At 40.6% G+C, this 21,784-nt stretch overlaps 1 protein-coding gene across 8 annotated transcripts in view; it reads right to left on the bottom strand.

Moving 5' to 3' along the window:
• KATNAL2 (katanin catalytic subunit A1 like 2) overlaps positions 1-21,784 on the bottom strand; it is a 30,661-nt gene that overhangs the window by 6,566 nt on the left and 2,311 nt on the right. For 2 of the 8 annotated variants that reach the window (XM_067316677.1, XM_067316678.1), the window contains exons 2-13: positions 16,153-16,223; positions 15,585-15,751; positions 13,167-13,209; positions 12,619-12,742; positions 11,485-11,583; positions 10,869-10,967; positions 9,919-9,996; positions 8,361-8,459; positions 7,773-7,836; positions 6,869-6,987; positions 4,396-4,487; positions 2,409-2,519 (exon numbers count right to left, since the gene is read on the bottom strand). In XM_067316677.1, the coding sequence (XP_067172778.1) occupies positions 2,409-2,519; positions 4,396-4,487; positions 6,869-6,987; positions 7,773-7,836; positions 8,361-8,459; positions 9,919-9,996; positions 10,869-10,967; positions 11,485-11,583; positions 12,619-12,742; positions 13,167-13,209; positions 15,585-15,751; positions 16,153-16,223 (1,166 nt within the window). Of the gene's footprint in view, positions 1-2,408; positions 2,520-4,395; positions 4,488-6,868; positions 6,988-7,772; positions 7,837-8,360; positions 8,460-9,918; positions 9,997-10,868; positions 10,968-11,484; positions 11,584-12,618; positions 12,743-13,166; positions 13,210-15,584; positions 15,752-16,152; positions 16,224-17,691; positions 18,038-21,784 lie in introns of those variants that run through there. The other 6 variants (XM_067316679.1, XM_067316673.1, XM_067316674.1 and 3 more) reach the window with 6 other exon arrangements.

The following is a 21,784-nucleotide window of genomic DNA, read 5'->3' as shown; positions in this document are numbered from 1 at the left end:
AGATAAGACGTCTGTCTGATGGTTTTCCGAAGCATTCTCCATTGATTGGATGGGAAACGGGCTTTTGCTTTAGGAAAGAGCTTCAGACATCAAGCTTTCCAGTGAGCTCCCAGCCCGTACTGGTGCCTGGGGTTATTCCTCCCCAGGTGCAGGACTTGGCATATCCCTTTCTCGAACTTTATGAGTCTCCCGTGGGCCCATTTCTCCGGGATGCTTCAGTCCCTCTGAACGGCAGCACAACCACCTGGTCTATCAACCACTCCTCCTAATTTTGTATCATCTGCAAACTTGCTGAGGGTGCGCTCTGTCCCATTGGCCAGTTCATCAGCGAGGATGTGAAACACTACTGGCCCCTGGGGTACTCCAAATTACTCTGAACTGCTGGCTCCGTTCTTTCTCTGTTGACTGTCTCATAGCAGAGGAAACCTGTCTTTTACTTTAGGTGCCAAAATTTTATGACGTGAACACCCCCAGTGCTCAGGAAAGATGCTGCATTGAGGTAAGAAACCCCTTTGTTCATCCTACCGTAAAACAGAGCCGCCCACAGAGCCAAGGTGACTTGGGAACCTACGTCCTCCTGCGTCTCTGTAAGGACTTGGGCTTCTCAGTGCCCACAGCACGTTTTGAAATGGGCCAAGCTCATAGGCCGCATGGGTTTGACTGAAAATGTTACCTTTTCGCCTTAATTCTGAGGCATCAAAATCACTTCCAGTGTTTAATTCTCTTTGCCTGTTCCCTTGGCCTTTCAGCCGGCCCTGCCAAAAAGGGGATCGACTGGGGAGAGGAATAGAGTATTAACACAAACTTTGTGAAAGAACATTAAGCGGCGTGTAACAACTGAGAAGTGCATTTGTATGTTAATTTATGTATACGTATGTGTATACAGGAATGAACAAGCCTTGCACAGTCAAGTTTCAAGCACTGCCACTGAGCCCTGGCTCACACAAAGTTGTTCCTGCGAACATCTGCCGAGCTGAGACGAAAGCTTCCATTGGGCTCCACCAAATGCTTCCCAAGCCCCGACTCGAAGTTCCCTGGAAGCACGACTGCTGTCTTCTTTTCAGACACCTAGCTCAACCCCTTCTACACTGCAGAGGTGATTTGGCCCACTTAGGTCTGAAGGCCTTTAGGGGCATGGAAGTAAAGACCTCAATGCTGTGATGACCAGCAGACTGCAAAACATTAGCCAGCCAGGGAGTCTACCCCAAATTCCCATGGCAGCAGACACACTGTATTTCTCTGCTTCAGTCATAGTCCAGGGAGGGGAAGGAGCACGGACAAATAACCTTTCCTATGCCTGTCTCATCTCCTTCTTGCAGACATCTGCCCCTAAGACTGTCTCTCACCTAACAGACAATTTCTGCCAATTACTTTGCTGAGGTTCCCCCTCTCTGCTTTCAGGCCACAGTTTTCTCTGTAAGAAAAGATGTTTCATCCCAGGGGCAGGCAGAAGTCCACAGACTAGTCCCAGATCTATGAAAGTTAACTTCAAAAACAAGCCCGTTATCAGTACATGTCAATCCCCTATGCAGGTGCTGGCTCCTGCTCTGGAAAATGATTACTAGTGTACAAATCAAAGACTGCTGAAAACAACCGTGCTTGCCCCAAAGCCATTATTTTCTCCTTGTCCTATCTGCAAACATTTGGTAATGGCTTATACGAAAGAAAAGAAATACCACACCAGGTCAGAAGAGTGGTCCAGCCAGGTCAACATGCTGTTTCTGACAGCAGAAATAGGAAACGCTATTCAAGGAGTCACGAGCTGAATGTTTTCTTCCATCTGTTGTAGTATAACAACTGTGGATGCTGGGGAAGTACAAATATTACATCCCTGCTTAGTCCTCCCAACATCCCTTTTTGGACTGTTGTCCAGGAATTTGCCTAATCCCTCTTCTGAACTGCCGATGCTGCCTGTCTCCACAACTTTTGGTGGCCGGCAAGTCCAGAAGCTCCCATTATAAACCACTTATTCTTGTATACGAAATTATGGTAAAGAAACTGAAAAATTTTGTCCCCATCTTTTTAAAAGTCATGTTTGACACCAACAAGAACCCATCCTTCCTATTTATGGAGTATCCTTCTAAGCACTAGCTGTTTTAAGCACCTTATAGTTCCAGGCTGAAACCCTTCTTAGCTTAAACATAGTAAATAACTTGGCTATGAAATAAAGTATTCCATTTTAAATACTAGCAGCCAGTAGCACCAGCATATGTTGAATTTACTATGGATTACTGTCATGTGGCACAAATAGCAAGAATTGTAGAGTTTAAAAGTAAAAGCTCCAAATTAATCTTTAAATGCTTTAACCAAATATCAAGGCTTTTTTCTGCAAAATTCTAAATAAAATCTTTATCTGTGCTTAGAAGCTCAAGCAAATGTATTCAAAATGTACTCTCTGGATCTCTTACCATGGCAGATTGGAAGCTGCTAAAACAAATACAAGATCATCAGATCGGGCCAAGCCATCCATCTGCACCAGTAATTCTGTTTTCATCCGCCGACTTCCTTCATGTTCACCACTACCAAGATGCAGAGAAATATTATTTGCTCAGTGCATTAAAGTAATCATCTTTATTTATACAGTGTCATTCACAGCAACTGAGCCCTCGTCACAGTTTTGTCCCAGTTCAGAGCATGATTAAGCTCCATTAGCTAACATCTAAGCATTAAAATCAAGCTTTCTATGATTACTTAAATGGGCTCTTTTCAGTGCATTAAAGTGAGGAGAGGTCACTATTTCTGAACTCCCCCCAAAACCATGTTTAGTTTCTTTTTTTCTTCATATTAATCTTTATGCAGAGTTGATGTTTACTGGAAAACAGCTTTGATTGATCTATGTAGGAGAATTTTTGTAATGTAACAGTTGGCATTAAACAATTAAGACATCTACCCATCCAGGGCAACTACTTGCACTTTTCTGTGAGTGAATTTTAAGTGGTCACAAGAAGATACACCTACCGCTGCATTCGATATATCACAAAATGTTTTATCAGAAGCAAACAGAAAAATACACGGTGTTGAAACAAACTGGAAAATAGGGCAGAGTTCTCCTTGAAACAACGCAAAAAGGATCCTTCCTCAAGAAAAAAAAAAAAAGGAACTTAAGGACTTTCTCCTGCAAAGTGCCAAGAATTCTGGCCCTGATCCAGGAAATCAATTTTGCGGGAAACCAGTTTGAACTTTAGGTCCCAGACGTGGAGTTCTTGGCACCTCATGGAACTGAATCCAGAGAAAACATCATGGCCTTAGATGGTAAAAACTACACTTTAGGTTTAAGGGCTTATTTCTGCAAAGGCATCTCTAGATGCCTCTGTCAATATTTAAAAATGACGTATTATAGTAACCTGTGTAATCTTAGATACAAACCATGCTTAAAATAGATAATCTAGCGATGTTAATGAGAGCTTTAAAAAGATATATAAAGGCAAAATTTGGCCCATAATTTATGGCTATTAAATGGCAAGTATTACAAGTTGTATATTTACTATATGGCGTATTCTATTTATCTCTGAGCACTTAATTTACAATACATAAAATTCATTGCTATGGGCTCCTAACGGGTACACCAATTTCTTTATACTTCTCCTGTTTCTCCTCCATGCCCAATCTTTCCAATCTGTTTTGTAAACTATAAACCGTCTGCACCGTGGGTGGCAATAACAATATTCTTCCATGCCTGCAAGTTCTGACAGCGCCATCAAAATTTGACCCATTAACGAAAACGGGATCACACCGTGCATCTTTCCCTGCTATGCCTAGGCCTGTCCAAAGCATCACAAAATCACCTACTTCTTATCTGTTGTTTCTCCCCACTGCCTTTACTTCCACTTCGAATATATTATTTTAAAATACCACACCGCTGGTTATGTCGCCTTGCACCTCTCTGCTGCTCACGGTCTTGCCGGAGCCATTATTTCCATCGTCCCTTGCTAACCGTCCCACGACCTGGCTTACACGCTGTCTTCTCTACTGATCTCATCTACTGTGAGTGAAGGAACAACCCCATCTCTCTCTCTCTCTAAGCCCCCGCGACGCTGCTACGAAGCAGTACTTTCAGAGGGGACAGGCACTCTGACAACACCGCCCTGCGAGGCTCCTAAAGCTGACAACAGAATAAAAGAAAAAAACGCCTAATAAAAAGTCAGGAAAATTACCATTATCACTCAAAATAATTTTACTGCCAGTACAGTCTAAAAAAGACAAGTCTTTCAGGGGCCCCGGCACGCTCTTACGGCAGTTTGCGGAGCAGCTTCCGGCTCTAGTTGAGCTGAGATTTGTTTCTAACGGGTACGCTGTGTGATTTACCGACACCCGAACAAACCCGCTATCGAAAAGAGGCGGTAATAAGGGGGCAGCGATTCCCCCGAAGCCGTAGGGAGCGATCTCGGCGGTTACCCAGTAACAGTGCCTCTCTGACTCATAACCGACTCCAGCTCATCCAAGAAAATCGTGGAAGGAGCATGGTAGCGGGCGAGCTCAAATAACACCTGTTAGAGAGAAGAGTAAAAGCAACAGGAAAAGATTAATGAGAAAACTAACACAAAAAGGCATTAAGGGCCACCGACACAACAGATAAATAATACCCACGTTCCAGAACTTCTGGGACAAAATGGATATACGCTGGGAAAAGGCTCAGGGGTAGCCGAGGGTCCCTGAATCCTCTCGGATCCTGAAAGGTTTCTAAAGGAGAGATGAAGAACACAGGCACATAATCCTGTCTTTATATGTAAATCTTCCTGTCTAAATCCTATCCGAGTACCCTGAGAATAATGGGATAAAAGAAAATGATCCATCAGAGGATTCTGGGAATACCTAAACTGTTATCAGAGATTAAACATCCTTCCTCTTTTGTTGTTGCTCCATTTGTAGGGTTTTTTTTTTAAATAAGGATTTGAGAAGGAAAAAAAAAAAAAATCGCTGAACCATAATGAAAGAAAATGGACTGATTCTCTTGATAAGAATTAAGCAGTTCTTTTGTTTTGCCTGGTGAAAACAAATATAAACTGTTGAAATAATCAGGGTTAGATTAAAAACATGGAATATTAAGCTGACACAAAATCTGGGTCCGCCATTTCAAAAAAAGTTTTGTCCGTTTTTGCTGTGAACATGAAGAGACTTAAATTAATCATAAGAATATGCTATCTAGTGCTCTTCAGTGAGGTGTCCTTTGACTTTCTAAATGAGTATCACTGACAGCATCTATTAACCCAGCACTTTTAATCTGAACACTTAAAAAAAACACTTTTAAAAGGATATATATGTTTTTTTCTACACTTTGTATATGAAGCACAGGGCTTAAATTATTTGCCTAGACTCACAGGCACTCCATGATCAGCATTAATTCGTACTGTTTGAGGTAGCAGAAGTTTATGATTAAGTAGAACGCTGGATTATATAATAATCTTGCCTCACAAGTAGCTTTTCCGAGGCGGTTGCTGAAGCAAAAATTGGGTGCTATGGTATCAGTTTTGTTTGTACATCTCCTATCACTGCGCTCACGTAAGAAATGTCAACAGTTTGCAGTTTATAATTTTACTACAAATTTAAAATATGAATCCACCCTAATGCAGCTAAGAAGTGCGGAAAAAAAGCACGAGTGGGCTTTCTTCCGAACGAGCACAAAACCGGCATATACTTCACACAGCTTCTGAAGACCCACACACCAGCCTCGTGTCATTTCAGCGTATAACTTCATGGAACACTTCCCTTCGAGCTGTCCACGGCCACAATCCGATTTCATTTCTGGATTCTGCCAAAAACTCAACTAAGGGTGAAATACCACAGATTCGATATCAACGCAAATGCTGCAGCATGTTCACAAAACCCTTTTGGACCATGCCGTGACACAAAGCAGACCGTCCCATCCCTTCTCCTGCCAGGAGGGAAGCTTCTAGGAAGTTACTGAGACAGACGCCAGGAGGATCAATAACACAGGAGGTGAAGGTACCTTCTGTCAGAAGAAAAACGTGCCATTTGAAAGGACAAAGGACACACGAAGAAAAATTACGTTGCAGACATTGCCTAAATTTGAAGGGCTATTTTAAAGCATCAACAGTGCTTGTAATGCCATTTGCCAAGTGCAATCCATCACGATTACTCATTTTCAAGAGCTTTTTTAGCTCTCTGAAGTATATCCTAACAGATGAGTGTAAAGAAAGGCTAAAAGTCCATTGATTTCTTCCACTGAAATGGTGGCAATTACTGAGAAATTAGGAGGAGCATCTCAGGATGAGGATGCTACGCCTGAATTCCATTGCATGACGACCTGGACTTTTTTTGTATGACAGCTGAATCATGCAAGCTACTTGCCAGTCTACGTGCCAAAATGCATCGACCTACTTGCCAGCCAACTACCTACCTTAAAACAGCATCACGTCTGCGTTTGACTAAGATCTTTGTGACAAGGGAACTCTCTACCAATTGTGTCCTGCAGACTAAGAATAGCAGCAAATTTGGAAACTTAAATAAAAGGTAAATTTTCATAGGGAGCCTATGAGCCAATCCTTGCAGCAAGGATGTGAAGCACTTCAAAGGGGTCACTAAGCAAGTGCCATTTTATTTAGGAATTCTGCTTGCCTGTCCCTTATCAGTGGGTCAAATATCTTTGCTGGCTTTGGGATATCTGCTTCATCTTGCATTACAAAACTAGAATTCCACTGCAAGAATCCAGCATGATACTTCTGCAGAAGTGATGTTAATCCAGTTTTAGGAACTAGATACAGTGTCACATTCTTTGTCCAAGATGGCAAAGAATGAGTATCGGAGAAATACCCATTTTCCAGTTCTCTGTTCAGTTCATCTGAAAACTCTAGTTCTTTAAGTGGGAACGTGATGTTTGCTAAAGTATAACAAATAAGATCATTCTTACCCGGACAAGTTTTTCTGAATCACCTCTCCATTTGCTGACAATAGTGGATGCTGATATGTTGAAAAAGGTTGTATTGCATTCAGTGGCAACAGCCTTCGCAAGCAAAGTTTTTCCGGTACCTACAAACAACAGTGTCGAAGAAATTTACTCTCCGAAGAAATACAAAGCAAATGTTTCAATGGGAGAATAAACAGGTGAAGTCTTTCCAGGATGATCTGGAGAAACCACATGCTGAAATGGTCAGAGTCCTTCTGTGGGAAGTACATCAAAGCATTCACAGGGGCAAATGGAGTTTAGCGCAGCGGCAGCCTTCACAACCTGCCTCGGGCAGTACTCGTGGGCTGTGCCCTCCTTCCCCTCCCAGCCACATTAGTGCTGTGGCAGTGCTTCGTTCCTCGTGTCCAAGTGGAGCAGAGGGAGCGAGGAGGCCGAGCTGCCACGGAAAACACCCAGCTAGCACAAAGGACAGAGGCTCCGTCCCATTTCCAATACAATCCCTAAAGGCAGAAGAGAAAGCAAGGACATTTTCCTTAGGAAGGCGAGTTCGAGCCAGATTTATTCACATTCTAGAAGATCAAGTCAAGTCAAACTTGATTAATGTGGTCCAAGCTGAGTAACAACAGAAGTATAACATGAATCCTCACTCCTCTGAATGACTAGTATAAGTAATGTTTTTTGGAAGATTCAGGTGTAGAAACAGTCTAGGACTGTGCGAAAGGTAAATGGACAGGTTTGACAGCAATGAGAGACAGACATAATCATCCAAAATCATCTCCTTTTATTTCAATTTACAGAATATGTTATTAGTGATACTTTAATACAGTTGATTAGCACCAATAATTTATTTGTAGGACAAAACAGAAGTAGTGATAAACTAATGGATATGGTATAAAGCTCTCCATACCTGGTGGTCCATACAGCAATAATCCTTTCCAAGGAGAGAGAATGCCTGTAAACAGTTGTGGGTACTGTGGAAACAAAAAAGTAATTCAGGGATTAAATGTATCATCTATAATGAAATAGAAGGGATTCCAGCCCCTGCCCCACTGCTTCTAATGCATTCAGAAAACCTAAGAAAACCAAAAGGAGGAAAAAAACCCATATAAAACCAATATAATAAATACAATCTGAATACTAAGAAAAATACTATATTTACCAGATTAAATCTGTTTTAAGTGTTTTTTTTTCAAATGCAACTGGTTTGCTATTCTCTTCTGTAAGTAATTTTCCTTTGAAATGGTATAGGCCAAATCCAGAATCTTTTATATTGCCAAGGTGCCAAAGAAGAGTACCCCACAGTTGCCATTTCAATATGAAAGGCTATTTTCCTATGGGAGAATCTGTATGACATTATCAAATAAAACCCTGTTGTTCAAAGAGGAACTGCCTACAAAATCACAGAAACAGTGAGAATTCAAGACGACCATTGTATTTACAAGGTAAAAGCCAGGAAGCCCAACAGCGGTTTTCTCAAGTCTATTTAAAACCTTACCCTTATTGGATAAACAACTGCTTCCTTGACCAGCCTTTTGGCTGCATCCAGTCCAATAATATCATCCCACTTCACATTTAGATTATGGAGATAAATGTCCTGCAACATATATTGCATCCTGTTAGTAAAAATTAGATTTTCCTGCACTAGGATAACCACCGCTGGCAAAGGAAAAGAATCCACTCAGTTATAAGGCAATAGTGCTATTAAGTGAACTTGCAGCTCAACAACTTGATGGCTACAACTACAACTTATGTTATAAATAACAGTGAAAAATTGCCCTCCGTTTACTCCACACTCTGCAAGATTACGTATACTGCAGGAAAAGGTGTGAGAAGCTCTGTAACAGGAGGAATATTTCCCCCCAAGCATCTCTCAAAAGATAGTCGGTAATTAGTCTATGCCCTGAAGCACTGACTCAATTAATTTCATTTAATTCGTCAAAGTATCCAAATCTTCTATGAATCTTTCCATTTGTCTCGGTAATATTTTGTGGCTTGGCGTTCCAGAGACTAATTGTTCTGCAGAAAATATCATACCCTCAATACAAATACTTGGGATAAATTCTCCTCTTCAATAAAAACAGGCAGTCCCCAGAGACTGAAGAAAAATTATGTACTTGTATCCAAGGGGAAAATTTGATTTAATACAATTAGAAAAATTATTTATATAGAGTAGATTACACTTTCCCTTTCTATTAACAGCAAATTAAGACGAATCGGATTTATGATACTAAGTAGAGACTTCCATAAGTGTTTCCAAATTAAATTAGATTACGTGGTGAAATAAATATCACATGCTATTTATTTTTATTGATTTACAGAGTGATAATTACCATAGCAACTAGGAACATACCAGCACAATTAAAAAAAATATTCCATAACAAAGGCTAGCACGTCCCTATTGCTTTTTTCTAAAACAGCAGCAAGAAAAACACTGTTTTACAGGTTCACCGTAAATTAAAAAACAGACAAGCGTTGAAATGAATGAAAATTTTCTTCAAGGTTGGAAATTTGCTGGACTTCAGTTCTACTGAACTGCAAAAGCAAAATTTTCAGATCGAGAATCTGGGCCACACAAAACTACAAAATCAGCCAGCAGAAGTCTTCGATGCTATTTAAACAGCTGATTTTAAGTGTGTGGGAGCAACGGCGGACACCATTTGGCTCTTTTCTAATGCTTATATTCAGAAAGAGTCACAACACTGCCAAATATTGTGATACTAAGATAATATATTTAAATCTCTTTTCAGAGAAATTATGTACATTTTTTTGTAGCAAGAATAAAGGGAAGAGCTGTGAGAGTCTACTAGGTACAGCGTGATGAGATTGCGTGGTCCCTATTAGAAAGGCAAGGGTCTTAATTATTTCCTTCCACTGTGTATCGGGAAGAAACGTTGTTACGTGCAGAGAAAAGAACGACTTGCAGGGAGTTGCACAGTTCAGAAAAGGCTTGTACCTTCAAGAATAAGCACTGTCAGTGACCCCAAAAAGAAACAAACAGCATTTTCAGATGACAAAAAGATCTCTGCGCAACCGAAACGGAGGTCCAACCTTACTTTGCTTACAACTGTTGCAAGTTCTCTCATCTCGCCCGTCATGCCAATAAAAGCGCTAAGGGGTTTTAATAATCGTTCCTAAAAAAAAAGACAAAAATAAGTACTTGTCAAAGTTCAATTATTTTAAATAGAAGACAAATTGTGAAATAGTTTCCAAAAATTGATATATCATAATAATATCAACTTCTAAAGCTGTAAAGATATGGATATAAGAATATATATATAATAATAAATATCTCAAAATACATCATATTTGCAGTAACCTCATCTTTCCAGAATGAGGTTTAAAAACCTGTATCTTCCCATAATGCAGTTTCCTTTATTTAAGAATGACAGAATCTAAGCCTGAATTAACATTAAAATGAGTAGCTCTCTTACTGCCCAAGTAGTCCTAAATACACCCTATGTAGCTTAAAGGGAGTGAAAAATGTAAATATGGGTCACCACATTGCCACATGCTCTGTTTTGAAATTTTCTTCAAATGGAACAGTTGACAGATAGACAGACTGGCACCGAGTAAGCTGGATGCACCATCCTGGAAGCTGTGGTTTGTGTCAGGAATGATCAATTTACTTAAAATTTCTATCCCAACCCTCCAAACCATGGTCCTGACTCAGCTGAGGCGAATGCTAACTGACACGCTGAATTTGGTGGAACCAGAACTTCACCCACAGAAGTTTCTGTGGGTTTCTGCAAAGTGAGTAGTTTGTGAATCGTAAGGAATAGTTTGTATTTGTCGCCTACTTCTGTGTTCAAAGAGTAAACAACTATCAACAAATCAGATGAGTATCAGGTAGGATCGTCCACTGGAAAAGGAGACACTACCAGGAACCAAGCCCTTCTTTAGCACTTGGGAACCAAGACAATGTTGTTACAGTATTTTATTTTGTTCCTGGTTGTATAACCGATGTTCATGCTAATTGGATGGAAATACGAACAGAAACACTTACTGATGGATCTGGATCACAATTAAGGCTGTTCAAGGCTATTTCATTTGATGATACTTTGATGGCATCTTGGATCATCCCACGGAGGTCGATTATTTGGCCCTTTGGAGAAAATAACGTCGTGATAAACTTTACCAGGATGGTAGCTCTACTGCTAAAAATGCACTGGGCCAAATTTTGCTTAATATTTCCATGTATCCTTCCGTTAGTGCCTGTACAGTTCTAAACATGGCAAAAACTGACCACAGAATCAGTGGTAACAACAGGAAAAGAATACACATCTCTTCACATTTGGTGCAACAATTTAACTGCAAAATCTCTTATCTCATTCAGGAATCTGAGATCTATCTTCCACATTAATTATAACCATTGGGCTTTAAGAACAAAAACACCTGTTCCTTCTTGTGTATGTCTGAAATATTATTTATAGCAAGCAGAGCCTCCTGTGCAAAAAAATACTGCCCAAATCAGATAAAATTGACACTTCAGCTAATTATACAGCGACATTTTATATAAAAACATACACAAAAAGCTCATATCACATATTTGTGATTTTTTTTTCTTTTTTTTTCCTACATACACATTCCTGTTATAAACCACATATTAGGTTTCTACGAACCCTTCTGGGGTGAGCGCTTTCTCCTCCTCCAGTTTTGTTGATTGCTGAGATGCTTAAGCCAAAGTCAGATTGCTCCAGCGTAACTGTACTGTCATTATTCTACAGAAAAAATCAATTTTAGAACAAATGTGTTGCCAAGCAGATGAGCTGCAGATATCATCCCATTATAGGTGTCATCCCACCTCTTTACACACGCCCAGATGAACTGTTTCATTACACAGAACTCGCAACAGTAATCTCCTATTAGTCAAACACTGACGTGCAGTTTGTTAGACTTCGGTTCATCTGTCTGCTGACAGCAATGCTGAGAGCCATAACTGAACGCTGAGCTTTAGAGCTATTTCATTTGCAGATCTTCCACCGTAAAGTTGTAGAAATCTGCATCTTACTCAGCAGTGAGAAGAAACCGTTCACTAAAGTACAGCGGAAACAACAGACAAGTACAGGGCACAATACATCCGCTTAGACAGAAACAAGGAGACACTTGAGGACTGTAAGTTACTCTGACATTCATTTCAAAGCAGTTACTGTTGTAGTGTCCAAGACCTACATTTAAAAAAAAGCAAGAACTGGTCAAACATGAGATCTGGCCCCTCAAAGAAACTGGGCAAAGACCTTAAAAAAAGAGGCTCTCACTCACCCAGTTCCTCAAGAGCTGTAACAAAGTGTCTCGCTTGCCCACCAACCTGCTGTTCCTGCTCCCCGCAATGTAAGATAGGGTAATAAAGTAGTTTTCTCAGCGGTCTTATTGAAATGAGACTCACAAAGCTGAAAATTAGTGAACCAAATTACTCCCCCAAGCTCAAACACCTTATGCCCTGTGAAGATGCTTCAACCAACACCAGACTTACTACCTGGTTTGTTTTTCCTGCTTTCTGGCACTAAAGAATCAATCCTTAAATTCACTGATGTTAATGGAAAGACTCTGTTGATTTCAGCACATGCTGGGTAATATGAATTCCTGGATGAAACGGAATCTTGTATCTATTATGCTTAAATTATGTAAATAGTGAAACCCATTTAGCTACACAATCACAAACTGTGTATCTTGCATCCTCTCACTGGCTATGGCCACTCAGAATAAAATCCCATTAATTGCAACCGTAACACTGTCAAGATAAAACACATCCAGACCTGTTTGGGGCTCTCCTTGGTGGATGATTTCAATTCTGCTGTCCTCCCAGGCGAAGTTTTGGACAACGGTCGCTGCACTGTCTGATGTTTGATCCTCGGGAGACTCTGAGAAGAGCTTGCTGCCCTACAGTACAAAAAATCATGTCCTGAAAGGCTTTTACAACTTTTTGTTTTCTTCAAAATACTGAAAGATTAAGAAGCACAGTTTTCAGATAAAACCTTTTTGGGCCAACTTTGCTTTGCTTGAAGTTAAAGCAGTGACTTCCGTCACAGCGAAGTCCAAAGCTCATTGCTTTCAAACACTCCATCCTACCTTATCCCACAGCACAGAAACTTTAGCAAATTGCCTGCATCTCCATCTGGGAAAAAGCTCTTTACTTACTTCTAAAAGATACAGGAAAATTTACCATGTGGTCAGCAGCACGATTCTAGGCTAGTTCAGGCAAGTTTAGGATTCCTATAGTATCACAACATTATTTTAACTGCACTGCATGTTGCTCTTGGAGGAAAATTTTCTGCCCAGAAAATGCCCCACGCATTTCTCTTACCTTCTTGACTTTCCTCCAGTTCTCAGTTGCTGTTTATTTTCTGCTGCGGCAAAATAAATATTGAGATAGAACATAATTAAGAATATAAAAAAGGACAACTTGATTTTTTTCCTTTTAAAAATATATTTGAGCACATATTAATGATTTCAGTAATATGCGTAGACAGGATCAGCGTGATTATAAGCAATTCAAGCCTGCAAAAATGTTTTGAGAACAGAACTGATGCCGGAGAGATCAGTTTTCAGAGTTCAGGCTTGTTAAATTTTTAGATCCATTTAGTCTTTCGTTTCTCTCTTTATATTTTAAAACAAATGTCATTTTCACAGTAAAATGGACCCTACCACAAATCAGATTAAGCACAACAGACTAATTCCATATACCTTGCAGAATGATTATTTAATGCTAATAACTTTTCCCTTACCAAATTAAGAAAAAAAATTTGCCTCACTCTTAGTACATCTATCATGTTCAACATAGTCAGACAGCAAAAAGGTCACACTGCAATCGTGGTTATCAAACTTTGGGGTTTTTTTTTGTTTGAGAAAATCTCAAAGTAAAGCTTTTTCACAAAACATCAAACTCATGCTAACTCCAACGCCCAGACCTGAACTCATAAACCCGAGGCTTTGTATCAAACTAGCACGTGCCTCATTGCTCCAAAACGTATCTCCCATCAGTGCTCTCCGCACAACACTCTTGCACCCAAATTCTCATACGCTTACATAAAATAATACTCCCCAAACAGCTGATTCACTGTCAGTGCTTGGGGACACGGGATACTTATCCTTACCCCATGCATGATATTCATAACCCTGGGAGATACATCTACAGTGCAAACTGTAATTCAGCATAGAAATAATCAAGCTGGTTCTATAGGACTTGCCTGGAGTATTACAAAGAGTTTAACAGGAAAGGCCACCACACTGATCTTTTCCTTGGGCGTGCTTATGCCCCGATTTGACGGTGGAGACAATTTACAGCAGGTCACAAGCTACCAGGCGGTAGCTTCGTCGCCGAGACGCACACGGGAGGAAGGCTGCTTGGGTTTCAGCACAAGAAGCAGCTACATCCCCGCCAGCGCGGCAGCAGCTCTGGGCTTGAGCAGCAGCTGAGCGCCAGCGTCTGCTTAACTTGACTTACCAAAAAAGGGGACCGAGAGCTTGCAAGATTTAGCGGGCTTTGGGGAATTGCTCACTCGGATCTAAGCTCCGTTTTAAGGGATCCAGCCTCAGCTACCACTCAGTTTGAGAATATTAGAATAAGTACAATGTAACAAATGCTTTGTAATGCATTTTCCTTTTTGATTCATAACAAATCCCTCGGTTTATGTGCTGCAGGGCTGTTCCTTTTTGTATTGACACCAGTCAATGGGCTCTGGCTGTAAATCTCTCTTTCATGCAGATATGGTCAGCTTCCAGCTAGCTCTGATCATCTACATCACAGTGAATGTCATGATGACTAATGGCTTTAGCGGTTTGCAAAATCATTTCACCTACACAGGTAATTTAATTATATTTACATAATGTTTCATTTACCTGGGATTTCAAAGTTGCTGGCAGCCATATGAAACAATGAAAACTGCTTGGAGATGGTCCCTGGCCAGTTATTCCCTTCCCTAATTATTGTATCTTTCTTACAAGAAATATAGGTAGAGTTGCTTGTGTTCTCTGCACCCTCTCGGCTCTTCATAACCGACTCCTATACAACTGTTCTTATGGCTTCGATAAGTTACACTTTGCTGAAGTTCAAAACCATTCGGGCTGTCAGGGTCCTACGGAAATGTTTAAGTTCTGATTTGTCTTATTCCCCATCATTCATTTATACCTCAGACTTTTAAGTCCTTTGGGGCAAATAAGCCTACTATTTTTTTGGCACATTAACTCTGCTGAATGAACATGTGCAACCTAAGTGGTTAATCAGAATGGTGGTGATAAACTCCTAAGCCCTAGCTTAGATGAGCTAAGATACAACACTTCATTTAAGTGTATATTTCAATCTAAATATTTAATCAGAAATAGAACCGACTTACTCTTCCTACCCTATCAAAAAAAAAGAGAGAAAACATTTATACTTTGCACTCACATAGCATTTTCCAATATCTAAGTAATTTTTAAAAGACAGAAAAATACCATCTTCTTGTTCGTTTAGAACAGAGGGGAAAAAAGAGCAGAAAGGCTGAAACTCCCCATCTCTTAATTCCTATGTCCTAAGTGCTAGAAATGTAGCTCTGTAACATATATATATAATATATATATTATATATAAGTGTGTGTGTATATATACATATATAAAAGTATAAGAGAGTTCAAACATTAAACACAGACATGCATGAGAAGCGCAGCCAGTATTGCAGGTAAATACACTTTTTAAGCTTTGAGGAAAAAAAAAAAAGCTTTCCTCTTGGAACACAGTCACATACCAGTGTCCAGGACCTTTTTAGTAATCTTAGGATATTTTTGGAATTTTACGAAGTAATAGCTTTCGTATTCCATCAAAATTGTCTCAAGATCGATGTTGTCACAAACTTCAAAGCCACGTAAACCTAATTTGGTCTCTTGTTCCAAAGCATTTGCAGCATCAATATACCTGGTAAGTTCAAAAAAAAAAAGAGAGTAAAGAACAAGAAACTGAGAGTCATTATCTTATTCTGATTTTTGAGAGAAAAAGCAAACAGTGACATCCGTAAGTATATGCTATTTTTAGGATGTCCACATCTCTCTATTCATTATAAATGCCATAAACTGTATTTAAAAGTCCTTTGCTGATCACTTAAATATCTTTTTAAACTGATATAGGATATTTTGCTCCAGAAACTGAAATTAATTAAAGTAAACAGTCAAGGTATTTAACAGTAGTTTGCCTTTTCATCTTCCTCACATAGAACCAACAGGCCATGCTGTACATCCACCCAACAGAGGGCAAAACTACATGTTACAGACACACACAAATAATAGTAGGGCACTATTATTTAAAAAAAAAAAACATACCCTTCCTCCATTAAATAATGCAAAATCAGAATGAGGAGATTTTTTCGACGAGCTTCTGTTCGCATCTCTTCCTGTGAATTAAGACACAACTCTAGATCAAATGTAATATTCTCTTTATTGCTGTAAGCAGCATCTAAACGTAGCCTGTGGAAACAAACAAATTAAGACAACAGCATCTCAGAACTGTAAAACAACTCACTGCTAGTAAACAGAAGTGGTTTTCAATGTGATTTTTCTTACGCATTATCAGGGATCCAGGATGGGTAGAAACCTTTTCCCAGAGGAAAGAAAATTACCTTGTGGTTGAAAAAAATAAGTTACTTCCCTTACTGTGACTATGGTTCTCCAACACGTTCAGGCCGACACGGATTTCAGGACAGGACTCATGGACCACATGCACAGCGTCTCCAAGGGCTCTGCAAGCAAACCTCACGTGTCCCTCCCCTGCAAAACCTGTCTTCCGCGTGCTCGGAGCTGGGGGATGGAGAACAGGTCTGGGATCTCAACACCGTTGGCACCTCCCCTTTCGTGTGCCTCAATACATTAACGCAAGTGAAATACAGAACACTTGAACTAATAGCTCGGGATAATACCAGACTTGCCCAATTTTAACACAGATGTGACCAAAGTCAGGCCCCTACCCACAGAAATTTCAGTATGGAGCCAGTCTCATAGATTTCTTCACTCAGATTTGAGTGACCGAAGGCATTTGCGCTTGGTTCAGTGATAAGAGCACAGCAGCGTAAAACACATCTTTGCCGTCAGGCAGGGAAGCTGTATCTGGGGGAGCAGATAGTGCTGCCACATGTGCATAACATCTGCAAACAAGAAGCTCTGAGATTTTAAGGTCTTAGCAGAAGTCATTAGAAGGAAAGCTCTAGACCCTCAGCATATTGACTCCAGTCTGCCTCACTGGGATTTGAAGATGGGATCACATGAACAGTAGGTATTTCCAAACCTACATTCAGGCAAATAGATCATTACCACTCTCTTTTAGGATGCTGGCATCCTCAACTCATAAGGTGGACCCAGCGCAAGCATGAAGAACTGGCACTGATTTAATAGATGGGGGGAAGAGAGGTAGTTTACATTGCTCGTGTAGCACCTATATCCCAGAGCATACTGCACAGCAATGGATATACAGAATCCCACTTCTGCTCCCAGTTTCCGTCCCTCCTAGCCGACTCAGTGACTGCATCCCTCCCCTAGTAAAAGCCTAGCCCAAGCGTTCGACGGTGGGGTCCGCGGGAGACAAACCCACAAGTCTTTGGCTTCTTCGTACTGGACACTGAGCTTCCGCCTCTATAGCAACGGCTTCCTCTGCTCTCTGCCAGTTCTTGGCACACAAACAAGACAAAAGAATCACTACCGATTAAAGCAGTAACTTATGTTTTTAAAGCCCCAAAGACGTGCGAAAGGAATATTCATACAGAAAGACATTCACTCTATTCCTTCGGGCCTCTTGAAACGCAGCTTCATGGCAGCAAACTGCAGATAGGGTGATTTTGGGCGGTGGAACGTGCTGCAAAACCAGCTTACCTCTTCCCTGTGCCTTTCCCTTGTCAGTTGGGACGTGTCTGCTCCTTCTGCGCTGCGCACAGCAATGGATATTAGCCATAGAGCATTCCCGGCTAACTTACACATCTGAGATAGCACAATCAACGAGTGTTTTATTTTGAGACTAATGCTCATCCGTGTGTCTGTTAATCTGTAAAAAGTACTGGGCAGAGCAGGGAGAAGGTCTTCCAGTATCGCAGGGTTTTTTGTGGGACGTTTGCTTCAGACGTGGGGCCATCTAGTGACACGATTCGGAAAGGGCTGGGCTTTGCTTTTAACAGCGTATCCCAGGAGCTGAAAGTGTGTTTCTGCTGCACAGTTTAACAAAAAGGCTGGTAAAATTTTCATTCTGGTTTTCTAGAGAACGGACTCAAAGTGTCTGGGAAAAGGGGAAGAAACTATACCCCCCCTCTCACCTTTGCTACTTTTTATTGTCTTGATAAAATTGCACCCCCATTCGGTTTCTTTATCCTAACGAAGCTGCAATACTATTTGCCTTCCAGGGGTGGTACAAAGATGATTTTTACAAAGCATTTTGAGGAAGAAGAGTTCTCTGTAAATGCTTAGCAGATTCATATTTTTTGAATGAACTAAACCAGTTCCAGAAAAGTGCTGCAAGAAGAAATGGCCAAATTCTGCAAACGGTCACACGCAAACGAAAAGCAAAGACAACACACTGGCACCCTGGGATGAAAAGCTCTTTCCCCTCCCATTGTTCGCACTGCTATTGGCATTTGGAAAACAGAATTGGAATTGCCGTCCTCCTGCTATTTTTCCTGCATGACTTGAATCGTCCGAGACGGAGTCTGAGGGGTGAGAGAGAAGCTGGAGTCACCACTTGCTGAGAAAGCCTCCAGTACATTCTTTTAAATGCAACTGCTCATGCTGATTTATCCTGAGAAAAATTACTGTTGTGTTTGCCCACGTATCAAAGGGCAAGATTACGGCTGCCTTTGAATATTCAAAAACCAGTATGAAAACACAGTGGTTGCCGCAGAAGACAAACATATCGAGTGTTTAATGTTTGAGTATTTACAGTCACACTGATGAGGGAGGAACTACGTCTGCCTGATAAACTGGTAGGGCTCGCAACCGGTGCTTGGAAGACTCCTTGAAAAGAATCTGTATTCTGGTGCGCCTTTTGCCATTAAGCCCGCTAGGTTACTTCTGCTGTCCCTAGAGGCGTTTTAAATTCTAGTATAGGCAGGCATACAGCGAGGAGCAGCATCTCAAATACTCTTTCAGGTAGAGACTTGCCTTGAGCATATAGGATAACACAGTATGGGCAGCGCCCTTCAACCTTAACATATTAATGGTCTTGTTGTTGGGTTGACTGAGCAGAAGCCAAAGTGAACCTTTACATCCGAAAAACGTGCCCAAGCGAGCACCGTCTAAAAATCAGAGGATAGTTTAGACTGAGTGGTCCATTCTGTCTTTATCTTGTATTAATTAGAATGCAAACACTGATGGTTAATTTGGAGAAGCAGGCAGCTGTCCAAAGAAAATTAACTGAGCCATCAAATCAGTTGATCAACTGAGAACAACTTGCCTCAGATTGGATCTGAAAAACAGAATGGAGATATCAAAATCTCTGGTCCCAGTTACATGAGGTTTCTGTAAATCTAAGAGAATTTAAGGACCTTTGATGTAACTGTTATCGAATCAGAGACCTTCTGAGTCACTTGTGCGTGGAACATTGATTCCTTGGCCAATCCCAAAGTCACGTCTCCCTGTTTTTCCACCAGTCTTATCCTACCATGTGCCCCTGTCTTCCACACGTGGCAGTGCCATCGGCAACCTTAGCCGCCTGCCCATGCTGGTCTGCTTTCCCAGACTCCGGTTCATTCCCTCACTCCAAATACTTCCACACAACAGCCTGTCTGCCAAAGTAGAGGCAGATACTAAAACGGCACAGGACTTCAGCCGTGTTTAGAGAGGAAATGGTAAATCTTATATTGCATGAAAAAATAGGAGCACTTACCAGTACAAAGTTACTTAAAATTCAGTTTAGCTTTATAGTGATTTAGCCTTCCTGTTTAATTAGTACTTAGAATTGCATGTTGTTTATAGCCACTGGTATTTCCATAGATGTTTAAGTGCTTAAAGTTTAATAAGCTTCCATTCTTAAACCAAAAAAAAGTATGTAATTAAATTTTCAATTACTATAGGGGATTTTGGAGTCCATGCAATTAATAAAAGCTTAAGGCACTTAAGCGTGATCTTGTTTTAAAAGCTAAATAGTTGAGCACTTAACTAATTAGCTACAACACTTACAGTGTGTTTTATTTATTTCCAGCTTAACAAAATAGAGTGCTATGTACTACTTTCTTTGGAGCCGTTCAAAATTAAACTCTATTAGAGTCATGCATCTTTAAACTGCAATCGTTCATTTCCATACCTTTTACTAAAACGGATTTACATTATAAATCAGCCTAGTCTCTTGTGTAACCCCATCAAATTAATGGAGCTGCTAAAAGACTAATTTAACCCCATAATGTTTCATTATTATTTGACTCTATATTTCTGCATTAATGTGTACGATTGCCTAAAGAAAGAACAGAGTTACAAAGTAACTCACGGTCTAAGAAGTTTAGAAATGATGACTATATTACTGACTTTGCGCCCTTGTACATCCAACTAGGGCAGCAAACAAGACAAGAGTCCAGCAGGATCTGTGATCAAGAATTCGGACAAGAGGCAAGCAGCCAGCTCCATAATCATGTAAGAAAAGACCATATCATAATGCACATACCCCAAAGGATAAGACGACAGCTGCACAGGCAACCATACTTTTAGCATTTCCCAACTTTTAAGTCTTGAGCTCACAAGCTAAAATATTCTGCTGCGACATACAAACTTTTAAATGAAAATGGATCAGATGGAAATTATTCTTTCCCAGTCGCTCCTGTTTTCTCGCCCCACGGAAGGTAAAAACGACATTGCTGTCAGAGAAGGAGAACGGGACGCCGGGATGAGGAGCGAGAGCAGGCAGTAGGACTCGCTTAGAACAGTGTCCTTTCTCCCTTTTGCCTTCGGGATCCCAGGACGCCTGCCAAGCGCAGCGTTCCTAGAGAGCAAGCTGTCACAGCGGCACCGTGTGCCAGGCCACAGAGAGTAGCCGCGGGACCATGAACTCACCCGCTTTTCTTCCTCCACCACCCCATATCCCCCCCCCCGTTTTCCCCTCCCCACCCAGCCTTTTGCATCTTATAGTTGCAGCTTTGCCAGGCTTTTTAGAAGATTGATGCTCAACTATTGTTTGGCTTCCTGACAATATTTTCTGAGAAACACAAGCAGAGAAGGGAAACAGTAATTTTTAAATGACGTATTACTTGGCTATGAGTGAATAGAATTTCACAGCACAAAGCGGAGGCGCTTCTTTGGTCTCTTCTCTCTTCCAGATTATACAAGTCTACTGCAAACAATAGAGCTGGCAAAGTTTCTCAAGAGGGATTACAAACAGCTTTCATAATTAAAAACATATAGCAAGCTAAGCACAGAAGTTATAGCTGCCCTAGTACTAACACGGAGATGCGTTCAGGAGGTGTGGCATTTAAAATCTAAAGACTTTTTACGATTTGAGCTTGGTGCATTGAAAACAGAAATCTGATTTCCCCAACTAACGCAATAGTTATGTTGTATGTCATTAACTCACATGCCAACAATATGCACTCTCCACCAGTGCCACTCGCAGAATGCTAATATCTAACTTTTACAACAAATTTCCCTAATGTCAGGTATTACATTGCCACGACTTCACTAATTTGAAGTGATATGTATTGGGGAAAATACATAAAAATGAACGAACACAAAATATGGTGAGTTATTAAACAACAGAATGCTGTTGTTCAAGGATGCGGAATTTGTTCACCAAATTTACAAGTGAATTACTAAGCATTAACTCTCTGATTCATTTGTGTGAATTAGCAAAGTTCTACTGCAGTTTACGCTAATACTGCTTTTAGAGAGTGATTTACAGAACAAACATAGGAAATATTTAACATCCCTGAGGACGTGAGGTGTACGTACACGTGTATGTAGCAAATCAGGGCAGCATGTTGCATGGACAGCAGTG

Source organism: Apteryx mantelli, chromosome Z, assembly GCF_036417845.1.
Source record: "Apteryx mantelli isolate bAptMan1 chromosome Z, bAptMan1.hap1, whole genome shotgun sequence".
NCBI lineage: Eukaryota > Metazoa > Chordata > Aves > Apterygiformes > Apterygidae > Apteryx > Apteryx mantelli.
The sequence above is the reverse complement of the archived record's forward strand: the minus strand, read 5'-3'. Positions and strand labels throughout refer to the sequence as shown.